Source organism: Buceros rhinoceros, unplaced genomic scaffold (genome assembly GCF_000710305.1).
Source record: "Buceros rhinoceros silvestris isolate BGI_N320 unplaced genomic scaffold, ASM71030v1 scaffold6484, whole genome shotgun sequence".
NCBI lineage: Eukaryota > Metazoa > Chordata > Aves > Bucerotiformes > Bucerotidae > Buceros > Buceros rhinoceros.
The window spans coordinates 47,573-68,742 of NW_010409991.1; the positions used below are offsets into that span (position 1 = coordinate 47,573).

General features: G+C 37.2%; 1 protein-coding gene across 1 annotated transcript in view; it reads right to left on the minus strand.

The window, feature by feature from the left end:
• Positions 1–21,170, minus strand: part of NEBL (nebulette) — a gene marked incomplete at its 5' end in the record, with an annotated part of 86,294 nt that overhangs the window by 33,948 nt on the left and 31,176 nt on the right. The window contains 13 exons of the mRNA XM_010135432.1: positions 1,428–1,599; positions 2,691–2,795; positions 4,978–5,070; positions 5,320–5,328; positions 7,021–7,104; positions 7,483–7,575; positions 12,965–13,057; positions 14,630–14,734; positions 15,179–15,289; positions 15,533–15,643; positions 16,303–16,413; positions 18,601–18,711; positions 20,686–20,796. Coding sequence (XP_010133734.1) covers positions 1,428–1,599; positions 2,691–2,795; positions 4,978–5,070; positions 5,320–5,328; positions 7,021–7,104; positions 7,483–7,575; positions 12,965–13,057; positions 14,630–14,734; positions 15,179–15,289; positions 15,533–15,643; positions 16,303–16,413; positions 18,601–18,711; positions 20,686–20,796 — 1,309 coding nt within the window. The remainder of the gene's footprint in view (positions 1–1,427; positions 1,600–2,690; positions 2,796–4,977; positions 5,071–5,319; positions 5,329–7,020; positions 7,105–7,482; positions 7,576–12,964; positions 13,058–14,629; positions 14,735–15,178; positions 15,290–15,532; positions 15,644–16,302; positions 16,414–18,600; positions 18,712–20,685; positions 20,797–21,170) is intronic.

The window sequence follows — 21,170 nt, forward strand, 5'->3', positions numbered from 1 at the left end:
CCGGGCGCCGGGTCCTGCACTTGGGCCACAACAACCCCCTGCAACATTACAGGCTGGGGCAGGAGTGGCTGGAAAAGGACCTGGGGGTGCTACAGTCTACAGCTGATTGAACATGATCCAGCAGTGTGCCCAGGCGGCCAAGAAAGCTAATGGCATCCTGGCTTGTATCAGAAATAGTGAGGCCAGCAGGTGTCAGGAAGTGATTGTTCCCCTGTACTTGGCACTGGTAAGGCCACAGCTCAAATCCTGTGTCCAGTTTTGAGCCCCCCGCTACAGGAAGAACACTGAGGTGCTAGATCGTGTTCAGAGAAGAGCAACAAAGCTAAAGAAGGGTTTAGAGCACAAGTCTTATGAGGAGAGGCTGAGGGAACTTACGTTGTTTAGTTTGGAGAGAAGGAAACTGAGGATAAGGAGCGATAAGGAGACCTTATCACTCTCTACAACTACCTGATAGGAGGTTACAGCAAGGTGGGTGTTGGTGGGTCTTTTCCCAAGTAACAAATGATTGGATGAAAGGATATGGCCTCAAGTTTGCCAGGATAGGTTTAGGTTTGGAGAAGGAGGCACAGAGGAGACCTTATCGCTCTCTACAAATACCTGAAAGGAGGTTGTGGGGAGGTGGGGGTCGGTCTCTTTCCCAATGTTACGAATGACAGGATGAGGGGAAACGGCCCTAAGCTGCATCAGAGGAAATCTAGGTTGGATATCAGGAAAAAATTCTTTATAGAGAGGGTCATTAAGTATTGGAACAGGCTGGCCCGGGAGGGGGGGCTCTACAACTTGTAGAGAGGTGGGGGTCAGTCTCTTCTTCCTAATAACAAGTGACAGGACAAGAGGAAGTCACCTTAAGTTGTGCCAGGGGAGATCTAGATTAGATATCAGGAAAAATTTCTTCACTGAAAGGGCTGTGAAGCATTGGAACTGCCCAGAGAAGTGATGGAGTCTCCATCCCTGGAAGTGTTTAAAAGCTGTGTGGATGTGGCACTGAGGGACATGGTTTAGGGACCCTGGCAGTGCAAGGTGAACGGTTGGACTCGATGATCTTAAAGGTCTCTTCCAGCCAGATGATTCTGTGATTTAAACATTGAAATCTTGGAGAATCACAGCTTTAAACACTTTTCTGTGCAAAATGAAGAATATTGGAGATATTTTGGCCTTTCTTGAAGGGTCAAAATACAAACTAAGTAATAGCAACGTCCATCCATATTTGAAAAAAAAATTACAGAGCAAATGACAATGTATATCCCATTCATTCCCATTATTACTTCATTAGAAACTTCCATTGAACCAGTAGTTCAACACAAGTTTCACAGGGAGAAAAAGTGAAAATGAAACCTGGGAGTACTTTTTTTTAGTTATAATGGAGAACAAAACCAGACTTTTTTCCCCCCCAGTGTTTCCAATAGCAACAGTATTTAACTACTTACCAACAATTATCCCAGGTCTTCTGTCCATTTCAACAATATGTGGATGCACACCTTTATATGCTGCATCACTCACAATTTGGGTGTTTTTCCGCACCCGCTCTGTTATAGGATCATCTACCACTGGAGTGAAGCCTCTGCCCTTTGTCTTCTCAAAATCTTCATGGTATTTTACCTAGGAAAACAAGAAGAATTACATTCTTCCCCAAGCTGCAATTGACAGTAAATAGTTATTCTATGCAAGAACGATATGTGATTGTTTTATGAGGCATTTAGATTCTTTAGGTTTTGCACCATAATAGAAGTGTTAACTACAAGATAGCTTGGATGGCTAGTCAAGTCTCTTCTATCCCCCTAACTTGATTTCCAGATATTTTGTTATAATTTTTGCATTTGCTTTCCACTGCCACTGAATTAGGCATCAACTCAAGCAGCAAAACATCATCTTACAGACACACAGGACAGGAAAAGCCCTCAGGAGGTCACCTGGTCCATTCCCTTCTTCTCTAAGATTGAACAGCTCTCTAATGATGCACACAACTACATCTGTCAGTCAAAAATGTTCTTTCCAGCAGTAGTAGTTCTAAAGATTTCAAGTATTTTAAATCACTGAGAATTTTTTTTATATGCACAGCTTCATATAAAAGGTACTCTTTTGCTCTTTTATTATGTCAGCTGGCCTTAAACACAGGTTTTTAGAAAGAACTGCAATTATTCTAAGCAGTCTGCTTTCAAAAAAAGGAAAATTAAAAAGGACATTAGGGTAGGAAGTGTTATATAACAAAGTGTTGAAACAAAACCAGTATTAGTAAGAGTTATAAAGTAGTATCCCTGATTACGCATATTCGCTTTTTCTTATTCACCAAAAATTAGATTGACAAACATTCTCACACAAGCAAATGCACACAAAACAACTCATTCCAGGATCAAGCCACGCAGAAACCAGGGACGTGCACAGGCACAAGGTGAAGTGTGTCACCTAATCCAGTCAAACTGTGTAATGCTCGCATGAGGTGTGTAACTTTTTTAATAAAACAAACAAAAGAACAGACATAACTGTTAGAAAACTGTTTATTAGTATTTTGAAAATATTCATTACAGTCATATGCAGTTAGCAAACACCCCCTCAGCAGGTACAAGAAGAAAATATTTCTTCCATACTTGAGCAGAGTTCCATCAGTTACCTATATTAATGGAAGGCAAAATCCAGTGGAAGCCAAGTGCCATTCCTTAGTGTACTCTAGATATAGGAAGAAAGTACCCTACCATTGAGATGATGTTTTGTGTTTCTCTGACATGCCTTAGCTCGGGTGTGTCTAGAAGCACACTACATCTACCTTTCATCTGTCTCTGATCACTGCTGTACTTGACCTGCAAAACAGCAATAACAGCACACATGAAGGGTTTTTTTTTACAGTAGAAAAGATGGCGAGAATCACACTGTGCAAATCACAATCGCACCTTTCCAAATCACAATGCCCAACATTTTTCTTGTTTCTTTCTTTATACTCATTTTCTAGTGACTTATTTCAGAGGGACGATACAGATGGGCTAGCATACTGGTAAGGCCAAAGGGCACATTTATTCCATCACTCACTTGCTCAAAAAAATAGTATTTACCTGAAAGCCAAAACATTTGACCAGTTAAATTATGTAAGTGAAATAATTTGTCTATCAACTGAAAAAATAGGATAAATAATAAGAAAATACCACTGTGACCTGGACATCTTTAAAACACATTTATGAGTGATGATAATCTACATCCTTATTACTCAGACAGACCTAGATTCTGTCCTCAGACTCCTTCCAGGTTGGGATTAGCATGAGAAACCCTGGGTCTTCAGGGAATTTAACTCCTATGAGTGGATTAGTCTGTGGCAGCCTTTTTACTCCTGTTTGGTAGATAGTTCTTGCTAGCAACACAAAAGCAACATGTCTGGGACAAATCTGAATATGTTGTTTTCAAAGCAAACATTTGGACATCAGTAAGAACAGAACCTTGTATGTTACATTTATCCCAATGAGCTTCTTTTGCAGAATTTTACAGACTTGTAATGATGCAAGGTTAATTATCTGTTAAGAAAAAAGAAAGGCAAAAACCCACACACACTGAAACTTCTAAAACAGTAAAAGTAGTTGATCCTACTTGTTGGTTCTAGAGTGAGTACTCTTACAGCTTCTTCCAGCTGGTTGAATTCTGCTGCTAATGGAATCTCTTAGCCCCTACATTGCATTGTAACCTATGTACTGATTATCAGTATGTATTTCAGATTTACCTACACATTTACACCCAAAGAATTACCTCTCAAATCAGTTGTGCAAATCTATTTCAACCATGTATTTCTGGTGGAAGACACCAATTACTGAAATTGTCTAACCAGTAATCCTTAAAATTACGTATTAGCTAAGTACAACGTACCTATGAAAATATGAGTCCTGGTGTCTTTTTATAGGTAAGTTTGAAGTTATGTACAGAGAAACGGAAATATATGGTACTGCATATTTTTCATTTAAACTAAATTTAGTTTAAATAAACTTTCTTAGCAAATATATTCAGCTACAACGCTTTTGAATTCAAGGCATTTCCTAGGCAGAATAATTACAACCAATCTAGTTCAATTTTCATTTACTGCTCATTAACACAGAGGAGTATCTATCATATTTATCCCTGTAAATCTTAAGAAACGAAGTGAAGGAGTCACTTGGGGGAAAAGATATATGTAGATACAAGGTCAGATTCTGTTCCTTTGTCCGAAGACAAATCCAACCTACTTTACTTTTTCCCCTACACTCAGTTCTAAAGTATTCACTATTATTAATTCTCTTCTGCCACCTTGAGACAGTGGCTCTGCATGAAACCTGTTCTATTTACCATCTGCAGGGGCTTTGCCACTGATGTTCCAGTGCTGAGGACACAGACTGTAATGTAACTAGTCTGGTCCTTTATTTCCATGCTGTTTTGACTTCTTTCTTGCTTCTCATCAGAACTGTCTGCTGTTTGTTACAACACTGTAGTGGCAATTATAAAAAAAAAAGTATTATCATAAAAGCCAAGAAACATATAGTATTTTATTTTAGTGTTTAGCAATCGGATCTATTTAGGACTACTCAGCTCTAACACAAGTGGCATGTCACAGAGTCGAATGGATGACTCTATGCTTTCTGAATCACAAAAAGAATTAAATTTGTGCTACAGTTAAATTCTCATTTCCATTGTTCTTTACTGCATTTTACTCCTGCAATCCAGCAACTAAAACTAGACAAGAGGCAAAGGCTCTTGAAAGAATGACTGACCTCTCCTGACTCTCTCCTTTACAAATACTAGTGCTAACACAACCATCTACTTGTTTTGCAAGAATAATCAGGCAGTCTGAATATTTTTGTTGCCCATATGTGCAGTACATGCACTTAAAAGGATATAAAAAACCTGCGGCATTCAGTAAATAATGCAGTTGGATTCATCTGACACGTGAACTCTAAACGGAAAAGCATATCCTTGTTATATTCCTACAGTGACTGAAAATCTGAATGCAAAAAGATTCAAACAACTTGCCGAGCTGATATTGTCTTGATTCTTCTTGACTCTCTCTATCTCAGGAGTGACACTCACAGCAGTAGCTTTGCCAGGCTGCTCTCTGTAGTGAACCTATTATTTAACAGAATAAAATGGTACATACTATTTCAGCTAAAGCAATATCACACTGTATTACATTAAAATGTATGATTTAAAAGGTCATCCAGGAAACCACTGAAAAGCTAAAATGAATTTGAAGTTTATTAAAGCTTGTAAAACTTGATTTTTGAAGCATAACCTTGAATTCTTTCACATAGTCTTCTTATTAATGCATTTGTGTGGATATATACACACATATGCACACAACATCTTGACATTTACCGTATTGGTCTTTGGCAGTATCAATAGGTTATATCTGGAAAGGGGTAAGTCACAAATAATGCAGTAAAGTCAAGCAGAGCAAATGAAAAAATGAATTTCAGTAATGCCCACTTTTAATGTGTATTTGTTCAGACATGGAGATTCCATAAGGATACCATCCATTTTCTAACTCTGTATATTCAAAGGTGATTAAAACACAGGAGGTGTCGTATATCAGACAATTGTTAATTAAATCCAGCTGTCTAAATTTCACCATGTGTTTATTTAAATGTACCGTAGGAATATCCCCTCTACTGCCTTTTAACAAAATACCCTTGTAGTAATGATGCGTTAACCAAATGCGCAGTCAAGGCAGGATGGGTATCTAAAGAGGATAAAGGATAGGAGATGGCATTGACAGACTAGTCAGTCTAATAGTAACCCTGGCCCCAAATACTGGGAAGTCACATATGGTACACGTTCAGTAAATAATTAGAGATTCTTGAATGATTTATGCCAATTCATATAGTTCTATGTTAAATAAACTTCACCATACAAACTCTTTTTTTTAACAAGCTCTTGATTTGGTGTGATAAGGATAACTGTGTTGATACATTATGCTCATAATTCTGCAGTGCACTGTGGCATTAACATACATATTTTTATAGCAATTGTCTTCCCACACAACACAGTTTTGGTCTGTCCACATCAACATATTCCAACTGAAAAATTAACATCTTATAAAAATGATGATAACTATCAAATGGACATTTGAAAAGATAAAAAGAAATATCTGAAGTTAAAGAATCTTTGCCCAAAACTATTCCACTGACTTGAAAGAGAATTTAATCTTTCCGGTGAAATTTGCAAAACACAGAAATTGGTGAAAGGTAAACAATAATGTGAGTAGAACAACTACACAGACTGGCTTGAATCACTTGGCAAACAGGGTTGTTTGAACAGTGTGCTTTTTGGGAGAGCAAGATATATCGATATAAATCCAGGAATACATAGCGTACACTCAAGTTAGACAGACAGTATTCTTGAAAATTTTAAGCCTAAATTAATTTGAGGAACACGGCTGAAAACACCCGAGGGAAACACCACAGCTCTTTGTAGCCCCATGAAACATGGCTACTGATGACAGTTCCCAGTAAGGAGAATGGCTGGTCACTCAGAGACTCACTACGGGGGTGCAACTTCAGCCACGCAGGAAGGCAGTAGCATGTTCCTTCTTCCTATGCTCTTGAAAACAGTATGACTTTCGGTTATGTCAGCCATTAAATACCGAACTGATGGGAAGGTTACTGAGGAACCAGAAAGAGACAGGTAAGAGAGCTGGAGTTTGAGCACAACTGTAGGCACCCTTTTACAAAGCAAAGTATAAAAAAAAAAAAAGAAAAAAAAAAGCTCTAAAAGGATATTCTGTTAAAAGAAAAATCAATCCGTCATGATTTCCTGCAAATATCCAAGACAGAGAATAACAATTTAAAACACTGCACCCATTTCTTTAATCGAACATGTGATGCTTCATGTGTCATTTCCCAAACCAAGCAATGACTTGTCATGATTGTCTCCTAAAAGAGGGTTTTCAAGTAATTCTATTGCTGGTCTGCTCATAACTAAGGAAAAGGCACAGCCCCTGGAGGCAGAACTTTGTACTCACGCCCTGCACCCAAAAATTATACAAAGGATTAAACAAGAGCAACTTCCCATGCTGACATTCTCTTGATTCCTCTTGACTCTTTCAATCTCTGGGGTGACGCTCACAGGCGTAGCTTTGCAGAGCTGTTCTTTGTACTGAACCTAGCAAACATGGCAGAAGATGTTACACAAAGACTTCCAAGTAACAGATGTGTTAGACATCATTGAAGAGCACACTGCATTACGATGGAAAATACCATTCCTTAATAAACACCCACATCTTTCCACACCACACGCAGAACTCACCCTCTTGCAGTTCTATTTCAGACAAACACAACTGATACTTCAACAGGAATACTTCACTCTCATTAATGTTAATCAAAGTGCAAGGCTAAGGAGTTATCATTTTACCATTAATTGATTAAATTAGTCTTTGTGGAAAAACAGAAATTAGCACAACCACTATAGACACATTCACTGAGGTACAAACACTTTTAATACAGCAGAGAGAAGCATGCAAGCAATGAAAGTGGGGCACACATTGCTAATATTCTTCTGGTTTTCCTTAACTCTCCGTAATTCAGGTGGATCAGAAATAGTTGTTGCATGCTGAATTTCTTCCTTGTATTTAATCTGCATAATAAATATTACAAAATATTAGCACTTTAAAGAAGATACAGATAAGCACTGAAACACAACAAACATTTTGTATTCTCCCCCTTAGACATACTGCACAGCTAGAACACACCTATGAACACCATTGACCTGAAAAGAAACAGTTTCATTTCTGAAACAGGCTGCTAGGGTCTCCAGCGCCTCTTGATTGATGCAAGCTTAGTATCCTAAAACTTTCAAGCAGGCATATACATCATACGGGATTGTGGCTATCTTCATGATAATGGGATGCTCTAGATACTACTTGGAGATCTGCATCACTCTGACAATGACTTGGTCTTGCCATTATCTTGCTACAGAGTCTACCTTTCCACTTCAGAAACCAATCATTTCACAGACGTGTTCTTAAAAGGGTGGATGACTCAAAGTCTCGTTCAAGTTCTCTAAAAACACACACAGACACATCAGGGAGAATGTAGATGTTTCAATGGAGCATGCCTTTGAAAATGCTGTCAGATATTTACTGTTGCTTTTGTCACGTTTATCTTTTCCAAACAGCAGTACGTTTGGATATGGTAGACTCCGTAATTGGAAAGATGCACAGAACCAGAATTTCTTCAGTTATACACCATAACTGGAATTGAACTTAATGAGAAAGAATTGTAAGGTTAAGGGGATGGGGTACTAAAAAGAAAAGCATATTTTCTGGTTTTCCATATGCTATCTAAAAAGGTCATTTTGGACAAATCTGTCCTTTGTCTTTGTCTTAGCTGTGTGTTACTAAATACCTGTCCAGTATTCAGCACATTCAGCTTCAAATCTCTCATGCCACCATAAAATAAACAGTACTTTTAGACCATGCCATACTTTACAGTGATATAGCACACTTGCTTTTTCTTTACAATGGTAATAAAACAACAAAATTCACAAAAACATTCAAAATTGTGTCTGCAATGATACATAATAGTTGGAAACATTTTTCATTAGCAAGACTCAAGGAAGAAAAAGTACCTTAAAACAGGGAACAGCTTACATTAATGTGGCCTACAAATGTTCAGTTAAATATATTTTAAGGTTGCAAAATCAAGGACTCAAAAATCAGAAAATGACACAATTAATTTAAAGGTAACCTTAGTTTTGCCCCTTGCACAAATATGCTCCATATACAGTTTTTAAATATATTTTATACTACTTCATTTTCCCCTCTTTAAGTGCTTTATAATCTTCTCTATCTATTACCAAAAGCTGAGAAAATTCTTCTTCATCCATTACACATAATAAATTACCTTTACTTAGTGAATAGTTTGCATGTGGACCGTGTCTGACTTTTTTTTTCCCCCTTTAACTGCTCTAAGGTCCTGCTTTGATGACAGAATTACTGTCTTTGGGAACTTTTCTGTTGCTACTCACTAAAGCACCTGAGTTTTTCTACACACATTAATTAATTTCACACACATTAGGAAAAATGGAATTGTCACAAGGAACATTTTAAAATTTTAATTTTAAAAACCATAGGATTATACAGCACTTGCATTCAAAGGAAAATTCCTATTAAACTGTAGTTTGCAAAATGGAAAACCAGAGTAGCGCTGTCTCTACAAAAATGGTATGCTTTGGCAATGGATCATGAGTTCTAGACACAGGGACTTGAATTCAGGTTCTTACTTAGAGTACTGGCTTAGTGACCTTAATAATACTCACTAAAGGTACCTCTCGGTGAGGCAATTTCCTATGATCTAAAAAACTACAAATGTACATTCCTTTGTGTGCCTGCATCTTAAAGCCCCATGCAGTTTGTTTACATCGACTATATAAACCCACAATCATAGTGTGTAGCCTCCATGGATACCATCATCAAGGAAAGGAAAAATATTTGACCGAGGGTCAGATACATGCTGACAGTGAGGGAGCGATGAGTCTAAACAACTTGAATTCTATTTCAGCTCTTCTGGAAGGAGGAACCTATGCACAGGAGTGCATCACTCTGCCCACCCTTCCCATCACTTGATGCGTCCAATTTGACCATGCCCTTCCACACTTTCAGTTCCTCACCCCTGGTCTCTTTTTTCCTATATCCACTCCGCAAAATGTCACTTAGCAGATATTTTTCAATTCTCTTCTCCATGGTACTTCTGGAGAGTACCAGATTTTTTAATACAGACAAAACAACTTGTTTTTCTCTAAGCTCATGCTTGGAAGCTACTTTGGCTGAAAATTATAAATAAATAAATAATACCAAACCAGTCCAAAGCACAGACCAAGAATGGAAAATTTCAGCCCAGACAGTTTAAGACTGGCAGAAGTACGAAATTACTGAAAAAAAATGGTCTTTTAATAGAGACTATTAGGTAATCTTAAGAATTGGCAGTGCTACTAGTCCTTAAAATGCTTCAAAATATTCATTGCTTGAGTTTTAATCAGACCCCAGCTTTGTGGTGTTGACTGACATATCATTGGGGTTTTCTCATGGATTTCACACAAACAAAAACACAGTTACAGTCTTCCCCCCTGCCTATCCCTCAATATAAACAAGTTTTCAGAAAATACTTAGTTATTTGAAGCTTCTCAGTTCAGATTCAGTTACAGTTCATGGGCCTGATGTTTGTTTTTTAAAGTTCTGTGAGACCTTCACTCCAATGATTTAGAAGACTGCTTCTTCCAAACCAACATCAAAACAGGTGAGATGAGCTCAACTCCCTTAGCTGACATCACCTTGATTTTTAGGACTTGAAAAGGGATCATTCCAGTCTCAAAGTGGAAAAAGGCTATCTGCGCAGCAGTTGGCAGGGCACCCACCATATGGGTGGTGAAACTCTGGAACAAGTTGCCCAGAGAGGTGGTAGATGTCCCATCCCTGGAAACATTCAAGGTCAGACAGGAGAGGGCTCTGAGCAACTTGATCTAATTGAAGATGTCCCTGCTCACTGCAGGGGGGTTGGATTAGACAACCTTTAAAGGCCCCTTCCATGCCATAGCATTCCATGATCCTACGACTTTTTTGCATGGTTTGGTTATGCTGTGAGTGTTATTTTGGTTTGGTGTTCTGGGTGGGTTTGCACTGCAGATGTGCTTCACATTCCGTAGTTTCATTTAGCTCAGAAATAGTTTCAAAGCTGTCTTACATCCTTCTGGCTAAATTCAAAGATATGTGTAAAATATTTAAATCTAATGGAGTCAAATTTGGTCTAATTTACCCTTCCTTTGGGATTCTTGTAAATTATACAATATAATTTCCCTCTTGCTCACATATAATGTAAAACTTTCTTGCACATTGACTTTAAATTTGGCATTCTATGCTTCTAATAAATATTACACAAGACTTAAGTAATCTCAAGTACACTACATGTAAGAAAATATCTTTTGTAAAATATTAACTCTACACACAGACTAGCAAGATAAAGGCTGTGCTACTTACATCATACCACTAAGCTACTAATGCATTTTGTGTTTCTTTTGATATGTTTTTTTCAAGTGTGTTTACTAGCATACTGATCCTGGAACTTAAGATTCTAAAAGAGCACTTTACACAATTTTTCTATTTCACTTTGAAAGGTACTGAGAAAAAGCATTAGAGTAAGACTACTTCTAACAAGTCTCTGCGTGTGTCTCAAAATAAATGTCTGTGGTAACTGGAAATAAAATAGGTAACAGAAGATTAGGGTTTTGTTTCTAGAACAGCAGTAACAAATCTGCTAATAAAAAAAACCCCAAACCCAAAACATAATTGCACAGGGTGAAGAGACAAAACAAACCAAAAAACCACAACAAAAAATCTCCACCCTCAAATCAATAAAAACTACAGCTTCCCAACCACAAACACTATTTCAGGATTTAGGACATATGATAGCTTGCACCAAATCACAGAATCATCTGGTTGGAAGAGACCTTGAAGATCAAGTCCAACCGTTCACCCTGCACTGCCAGGGTGCCTAAACCATGTTCCTCAGCACCACATCTACACGTCTTTTAAACACTTCCAGGGATGGAGAGTTCACCACCTTCCTGGACAGCCTGTTCCAATGCTTAATGATCCTCTGTGTAAAGAAATCTTTCCTAAGAGCCAACCTAAATTTCCCATGGCACAACTTGAGGCTGTTTCCTCTTGTCCTGTCACTTGTTACTGGGAAAAAGAGATGACCCCAACCTCGCTACAACCTCTTTTCAAGTAGCTGTAGAGAATAATGAGGTGTCTCCTGAGCCTCCTTTTCTCCAGACTAAATGACAGCAGTTCCCTCAGCCGCTCCTTGTAGGAGTTGATCTCTAGACCCTTCGCTAGCTTTGTTGCCCTTTTCTGGACATGCTCCAACACTCTACATCCTTCACACTTCAAATTTCACTGTGACTCAAAATGATAGATGGAGCACAGAAGAATTGCAAGGAAAATATGATTTTTTTCAAAATGTTATGGAAATTCCCTCTCTAACCTTACTACAGTGGACAATGCAGTATTTAATATTTAACACTACTCGGTAGACAAGGAAATGCTAGTAGAAGAGGTGTCCGGAGTCGCTAATTTGGATTACAACTAGTATTTAAACACAATCTATTTAGTGTCATGACTATGCATTACTTTCAAACTTTGTTTTAAGAAAAACATCTAATCACCAGAAAAGTCATGTCACAAACAGGAAAATGGCTCTAAAGGGCTTCATATAAAAAAATTCCAGACAAGTGAACAATGTAGCTTCAAGTGTTTGCTTGCTTGGCAGTCATTTTTCCAATTTTTTTTCAAGGTTAGCCACATATTTATCAAAAGACCATGTTCTAGAGAAGTCCCATTATGATATTTTATTTTTAGTTGCCCATTAAAGCACCAAAGACATTGGGCATCCATAAATAAACAACACCAGTTCAGAACCAGTCTCATCTGATCCACAGATCAACCTGTCATCAGTACACAGAGGTACAAACCACCTACCTTTTCACATAGCTCAAGTCCAGACATAGTTTTTCTCGTATTGAGAAAAGTGCAAACTGTACCAAAACCTATGTAATACATGGGAACGCTACAGAATCCTTATAGATTTTCTTTTTTGTGATACAGTGTTCTTCTAAATTGCAAAGTACGACTGCTGTTCAGTCTATCATATCAGGAAATACATTGCCTGTTTCTCACTCTCGAAAGACAAAACTGTTTTCTCAAATGTTTAGTTACAAGTTTTTCATGATGCTTCAATCTAAAACACTACCCTTGAACAAAGAGCTACACTAAGCTCTCTAACTACACAAAGGAGTTCTCTAGCTACACAAAGATCTCTAACTCACCTATAATAGAGCTCTATAACCAAAATCCAGTGCAGTAGTATTTGAGTGAGGTGTGTGATACGAAAACGTAGGATTTTTAGTATGGGAAAAAAATTGACCACCATTTACTCATATCAGAATAATTAATGTTAATAACACTTACTGAACTAATATTCTGTTGATTTTTCTTTACTCTTTCAATCTCTGGAGTCTCTTTTACAGCTGTACCAGCTCCTACTTCCTTCTTATAAAACACCTTCATTTCCGCAAAAGAAAAAGTAATTATGAGAATGTTAGCAATGCAAGTACAAGTTCTCATAAAAGGGCTGGGCAGCTTTCCCAGTTCAAAATTAGTCTGACTATAAATCTTGCTAAGAAAGCAAATACTAAAATTTTTCATAAATTAGACCACTTATCAATAACTATAATATTGTTTGTTTTCAACTGTAACCCAAATCATTTATTATAATCCTTTAGACTGACCTCAAAAACTTGTATTTGTAATGATAGTTTTAACTTTGGAAACAATATTAAAATTCAGATCATAATCTATAAACGTCTATAAATGCAACTTCATGCTTGAGTAATCTCACTCATTTCAATGTATTTGAACGTGCATGTACACGCAAGGTTTGAATCAGTTATGTGGAGTTTCAGCATAGCACGTCAGTCAGGATGGATGCCTGTGACGGTGCCCAATACGGTGCTAATCACCATCACACTGCGCAGCAAAGCACCATTCAAAAACAAGAGGCAACAGATTACAAGAAACAAAATTGGGGCCAGTGGGCCTGTCAACTGCTTATAGTAGAAAGAGGCAGCTTTCTAAAGCTCTTATCTGAAGGAAGAAAAGGAGCAGGTTTGGCTGGAAGACATTATAGGAAAGACCACTGCCTAGAGCAGCTTCAGAGATTTTTCTTCTCTCCCTGCAGGCTCTTACCCCCTAATGAAGCTGCAGTGATATGGGATAGTTGCAGGTAAACACCTCTGAGAGAAACTAATTGACCTTGGAAAAACTGAGAGTATCTCTAAATTGAAGAAAATCTGTGTTAGATAATACTAAAATATTTAAATAACATGTATTTCTTTCTCTCGGATCATTGGTTTTAATAGTATTACTTAATCTGCCATAAAAACCAGACGCTAACAGGACACCCTTTGGTTCCAGAGACTACATTTACTCCCCTCCTCTTCTCTGTTATATTAGAAGCAAAGGCAGAATTACAAGCAGCAGAATTAATGGGCCCAAAAAAGGAAATGGAACTGAATGCATCCCAAAGTGGGCAGTTTTAGAGGTCTAAGCTCATAATTTGCATTTAGCAATAAACTAAAACTTAAATCTAGCATAAATTTAAAAAAATACATCCAGTATAACATAAAATCGTTAGACATATATATTTACATTACTTATATTAAAACCTGATCTGTACTACTTTTATACCCTAATCTTGATGTTCTGCACACATTATAGGAAATAGATGAAAAATCTTACATGCACAATGCGAAGCCTTAGATTTTTTTGTCCTTTTAAATAAGGTACTTCCTGGGGCTTGATGGAAATAGAAAAAATCTTCATTTGAAAATAACTGTGGCTTGGCAAGGTGGTACAAGTGGTTTTGCAATTCAAAATAAGTGTCACACCTAGAAAAGCTGGGTGTTTTTTTACTGAAAGAAATGAATGATAGAGCTTTCGCCAGGAAAATTATGCAAATGGTTCAAAGCACATTTACTCATAAGTTCCCTATTTCATGCTGCAGCACAAGAGGGACTATTTATATTTAAAAATATCTGAAAAGTGGCAAGTGAAGAGAGAAGCACTATTACTCACTGAGCTGATGTTCTTCTGAATGTTTTTTATTCTCTCCATCTCTGGAGTGTCTAGGACAGCAAAATAGTTACAGAGCATCTTCTCTGCTTCATCTTTGTACATTTTCTGGAAAACAATTTTAAAATGTCTGTTTCCTACTTTCTTGGGCTCAGAACATCCAAACTGCAACAAAAGATGCTTATTGCCAAACTACCACATTTGTTTCAACTCTCTCCATGATCTTGTTGTCATTGTATGCGTGGGACACGACACTGTGTTCCGTGCTGAAAATACGTAATATATATAAAGGAATATATTCTTATCTACATTAAATATTTTCCTTCTCATTAGGAAATGTAAAAAGACCTGCAAGTAGATGTAAACAATTAAAGTCAATTTACATGGCATGACAGGTCTAAATAAAAATAAGAATCAGGCAGTAAGATTTTTTCACTACATGCAAACTACTTTAATTAGTATGAAAGCCTCTAGAGAAGTATTTTGAGCAATGTATGTCAAGCATTCATTGTTACACAGAATTAAAACATTCAGCCTTTGAACTATGCCTACCTGGCTTGCTATTTCTGAAGCCCTTTTGACTCGTTGTATTTCAGGAGTATATGGGCCAACTTGCATCCCTTTTCCTATAATTTCAGTCTCCAGATCCTTTTTGTATTCTTTCTGAAGAAAAAGAAGGGGGGAAAAAATACATAACTAACTCTACAGTTATTTGTACATGCTGTCTTCAACGGTATTCTGATAGCACTGGTCACACTTCAAAACAAATTCTTCAGTTTCTTTAACTTTTTTATTGTGCACTACTGATTGCTTTTAGCCCAAATATGCTCAAGAAAATTTTACATGTTTAACACCTCACTGTGTTTTACTTCCAAAGTAATCTTAAGAGATTCATTCTGTACTCACCTGGCTTACCATTTCAGAAGCTTTTTTGGCTCGTTGTATATCAGGGATATCCATGCCCACTTCCATTCCCTTTCCTTTAATTTCATTCTCCAAGTCTTTCTTGTACTCTTTCTGAACAGAAAAGCAGTGAAAATATTCACATCTGACAGCCAAATTCTGAAACTGTTCCTACTTTAATCTGTACAATTCCACTGAACAGCATTCTTAAATCACCACATAACTTTTGATTCAATAGTGTTAGTTTGTAGGATCTATCTATGAGACACTTATGGTAGAGCTGCTGACCAGCTAAAAATTCTAACAGACTGCTTACTTCAAATCTCACATCTACCTGTCACATCTACCTGTCTTTGCAGCTTTGGCAGCTGCAATCACAGGCATTAGTAGACTAGACTTTCTCCCTTGGATTGCTTTGCAAGACAGGTGATAAGGCTTTAGCACCTCTCTAACTCTGTTTATCATTTGGCTTGAACTAAACAAACAGCTATTTAGACATAAAAGCAGCAGGGCCTGCAGGACGCAGCCCAGGCCAGGTGTGGTTGTGAGGAACAGCTGCAACCAGCAAAAGATGATGTTAACACTGGGAAGTGTTAACTTTCCCCCATACACTGATTACACAACTTCTTGTCTCTACACAACTCAACAGATTAGGTATCTGGTGAAATTTGGGGTACTGCCACTGCCTAGATTGATCATCACCTGGAATTCTCATTGACAATAATTTGTTTCATTCTGTCAGATGGAGAGCTTGCACCAGGTACAGTACTGACCATGCTGGCAATTTCAGAAGCTTTCTTGGCTCGTCTTATCTCAGGAGTATCTGGACCAACTTGCATGCCCTTCCCCTTAATTTCAGTTTCCAGGTCTTTCCTGTATTGTTTCTGTGAAGACAAAACTTCATATATTATATCCACAACAGCCAGAGAGTTACAGGCAAATTTTTGCACAACAAATCCAATTTTAAGACTTAGAGTCAATCAAATATCTCAAGAGTCACAACTCTCAGGACTCTTTGGTAAGCTTTTGTCAGGAAAACGCATAACAAATTACAGAAGGAAAACTTTTGGAGATATTCACTGACTGTACAAAACTCTACCACAGAATTTCTAATTTGGGAGAGGGTGGGGAGAACTCAGTCCATACAGCTTGCTACAACTATCCCCTAAAGGGGAAGTTCAGCTCTGCAGAATGTACTGTAATAAACTGGTAATTGGTGCCAGCCTAATTGAAACACATTTCACTTTTAAGAAAATATTTTATTTATGAAAAGATTCATTAGACATTTAATACCATACAGAATTTTTTCCAATGAACTTTTAAGAGCAGGAAGTTGTAATTTATTCATTTAATAGGTCCTGAACCACAGCTGTTAGGCAAGTCGCTGTACTCATCCGTGATTGCTGTGTTTTCCTCACAACATAAATTATAAATAACCAATAACCAGAAAACAAAATGAGTATTTAATCTCTAGCTTATTCAAGCAAGCATATATTTCTTGTTCATCAGCAAATTATATTAAAATGTAATACTGAAATATCATATAAAATAGTTGTAATTTCTTTTAAATAAAAAATTAAGGGATTCTTACGTAAAGCTATTTCTGCTACTATAGCAGTAATTACTCTTTTTCTATTCTAGTTTATCTCTGCCTGTGGAAAACAGAAGGAGTTTTTTCAGAATAAATATAATTACAAAATTTCTTCTTTTCTTGTTTGGTAATTATTTTTAGATTGCACATTAGTTAGAAAAAAGAAGGAAAATACCCTACTACTCAATGTAATAGTCTGATCACTTTCACGAACCAGAGCAAAAAGACTTTCAGTCTTCCACCTCTGTCTCACTCTGATGTAGAAATAAACATGATAAAACAACTCTCTACTTCGCAAACCGTATTTTTTTGCAAAAAGTTAACCCTGTGAGAAGACATCATCTCTCACTTCATTTCTGCTAAAGGTGGAATGGCAGATGTTTCCACCCAGCTTCATATTGTGTAAAACACCAAGGAAAAGATAATTTGGGGACTTACAGCTATATATTCCTGCACCTTTTTACAGTGGTCAGACTGGCATATGCACAGCACTCCCTCTGGTTCTTACAGCTATGTACCTATATGTGTGTGAATATACATATATATGTGTGCATATATATAAATTGGATATAAAACATACAAATATGTAAAATACATACATTACTCTGAAAGAATGCCCTGGAGGCATGAAGTGTAGCACAAGCTTTGTTGTCTTTTCCTCCCCACACCTCCAGCCCTACTATTGCTTCCCAGACAGCCTGTGCAAGCTTGTCTACAGGAGCTGCAGCTATGCCAACACTGGAGCTTGCAGCTCTGCAGAACACACAGGCTTGCCGAGCACGTGAGTTCCTCAGGGTGGCCTTCAAGAGAGAGTTCATAGATCAAGGAGTCTTCCACTTCCACTCTCAGCTCTTCAACAGGAGTAGGTCGCACACTAATGTGCTTCCACATAACCTCCAGAGCAACCTAAACCAACACTAAAAATACATTCTGGAAGGAGCCTCCACCTATCTGTTTGCATTGGATGAACTGCAAGCTCAAGAAAATCAACTTCTTCAGAAATTTTACTTTTGGGAATAGGTTTTCACAAGTAGAACAAGAAGATTTTCCCAAGACACCTGGCAGTCATTACCAATATTTTTTTTTTTTCAGATAGCAGGTACATAATTCAAAAAACCTCAAAATTATTTTCATTGACTTTCCTTTACAAGTCCATTAACATTGAACTCTCTCCATTACAGCTTTACACTAGACGAACAAATAAATAGGTGGAAAAATGAACCCAGTTTAAATGCTGTATCTACTGACCCCACTATCAATTTCCACTGACCTCTTGCCTGAAAATCTGAAACACTTGTCATAAGTTGTTTTGTTTCTAGAGTTTTTCTATATTGTTAAAGCAAAACAGAAATAGCCTTAGTTTCAATACTTCCATATTTCATCATAGATTATGTTTAAAAAATTGGAATATTTTCAGTCAAGTACAACACACAAGAGTGAACTTTCTGAGACATCAATAACTTTGACTAGCATAACATACCTCATTTAGTATCTGAGCTGCGTTTTTCACTCTAATCAAATCTGGTGTATCTTCAAACACTGTCATTCCTTTTCCTTTCACCCCTTCTTCCAAATCTTTTCTATACTCTTTCTAAGGATTAAAAAAAAGAGAGAGAGAGAATTCTCCACTTAATTTTGTGTGCAAGATCTTTAAAAGAAATGCCACTTATTAAATGTCTGAAGGGTCTTTGAAACCTCTATGAAATATGAATTAGCTGAGTACAGGTTTCAGAGTTAAAACAGAATTGGAAATTATGAATTGAAAGGAACAGTGTTGAAAAAGAAAAAATGTTCTAATGTAGTCATGTATTTTCCTGTTGTACTCTTGAAAAACAGTCCTATCCTATACACCACTAGCACATTGATTAGGGGCCTCAGCTGCCTCTCCAGAGGCATTTTAACTCCAGTAGCATTTGCTTTTACAGACCAATATACGCTGTGTTACAGCTTTTTCCTCTGTTCCACTAATGGCATCACAATTAGGATGGATGCCCTAAACACTATACTAGGACCTGTTAAAACAACCACTTCATAAATCATAATGTAGAAGCAATATTCCTATCATACCACTTCAGTGCCCCTCAGACACTCCATAGGTATGATCTATGGATATTTTGCAACCACAGCCTCCAGAGTACTCAAATGTTCAGTATAAAATTAAAAGCACGCTAGAACCTGCCCATAGACATTTGATTCTTTTTCCTCTTCCCAATTCCTAGAAATCTGATGCAACCCTACTGAATTTCAAGATCTTTAAGTTTTGTAAGGATTTTTAATTGTTCTTCCCATCTCCAGGGTTGTATTGAGCTTTTTTAAGTAAAGAAACTAGAACAAAATTGAGGAAAATATTTTCCAGAAGGATTTACATAGACATGAATTAATCATCCTAATCATGTATCAAATTACATAAGCTGCAGGGAGCACCTTTGTCTCTGTGTAAGCTCTTTATTTAAACAAGAGGAAACCAAAAAAGGTATTTTTATGGAAGTTTCTCTTTATCATCAGAAGCATGTCCTATGACAAGGAGGAAAGAACCTCTACTATTAATTTAGATGTATTACATTCAGCTATCTCTTCTGGAGTTGTGAACATGGTTCCAGAGAAGAAAGTTCTTATTTTTACAATATATGAAATATTTGCAGAATTCTCATCAGTCGGAAGGCAACAGAATAAGCTAGAACACAGATGACACAGAAAAAAAGAAGTAATTGAACAAATAATTATTTTTTAGTAACTCCAGTTTCCTCCTTGTTTCATGCAGTATCTATCTAAAGTTTCTCAGTTTTTGGAGAAGAGTGATTTAACTTATAATGCCAGATAACGCTGAATAAAATTGGGCAAACCTTAATGAAACAGTGGGCATACAGACAACCTGCATGTTCTAACAAAATTTTCTTAAAACACAGCTATATTATGGAATTTTGGTCATCTTTATTTTCATCCATAACACGCGTGATAGATAATTGTTTCGATTAAATTAGACAAAAGTGACTACACACAGCTTGAGACATCCATACAACCACAACAGACTATCATAAACCTGAAATAATTACTCAGAAGGAAAAACTGCCATCTGGACTCCAACAGAAATCCTCTTTTCCACCCCTTCATCTTTCTGGAAAGAAAACTCTAGGCCCTCTCCAAAACCCTATCAAACAGATGTCTTTTGCAGCATGCCTGGAAGGTCACCGAATTTGGGCTATTTGAGCACGAAGGAGGAACAAATTCCAAAACTGAGTCCCGCAGAAGGAATGTCCTGCCAATGATCCGATTTTTATGGACTCATCCGATTTGTTCAGTTAACTCTGTGTTTCTGTTTCAGGTGTGCTGAGTTTCATCATTTCCTTATGTTCATAAGAAAACTTCAGAAAGTATCGATTCTTCTTACAGGACTATTCAGCATATAAAATGAAACGTGGCAAGTTTTACTTGTGAAGTCACTTTTGTATTTAGCTATCAAGTTAACTAAGTTGTTCAGCACTCAGCAGCTTGCAGTGATGCTGAATACTGCTCATTTACAACTTAATAACAACAACAAATAAATAAATGAATAAAATTCCTCTACCTCTTTCAGAAGGCTAGTGACTTCTTTTATATGCAAGAACTCTGGGGTCTTGTCTAAATCCATCGAGGGTCTTCCCTTAATCCCTTCTTCAAAATCTTTGCGATACATTTTCTGTTGAAGCAAAAACAATATGCGGCACATGCATGCGCATTTCCAAAAATATTTCAGAAATAACACTGTAAACAGATCCAGAAATGAGCCGTGCCATAATTTAGTAAAGCCACTTTATTAGTCATTTCATTACCCAGATTATTAGTACAAAGCACACACAATTCAGACCTATATACATTTGTATGATATATCCAAAGAGAATGTTTTACCTGAAACAGTTTGCTTAGCAGAGAAAAAAGACAAGTGGCATGCAAGGTGGTGGTTTTAAACACAGAGAAGTTTCTACCAAGAGGGTGAAATCATCTGTTTCCCGTGACACACAGCAAAAATAATGCAATGAAACTGCAGCAAGGGAGACACAGGGAAACACTCTT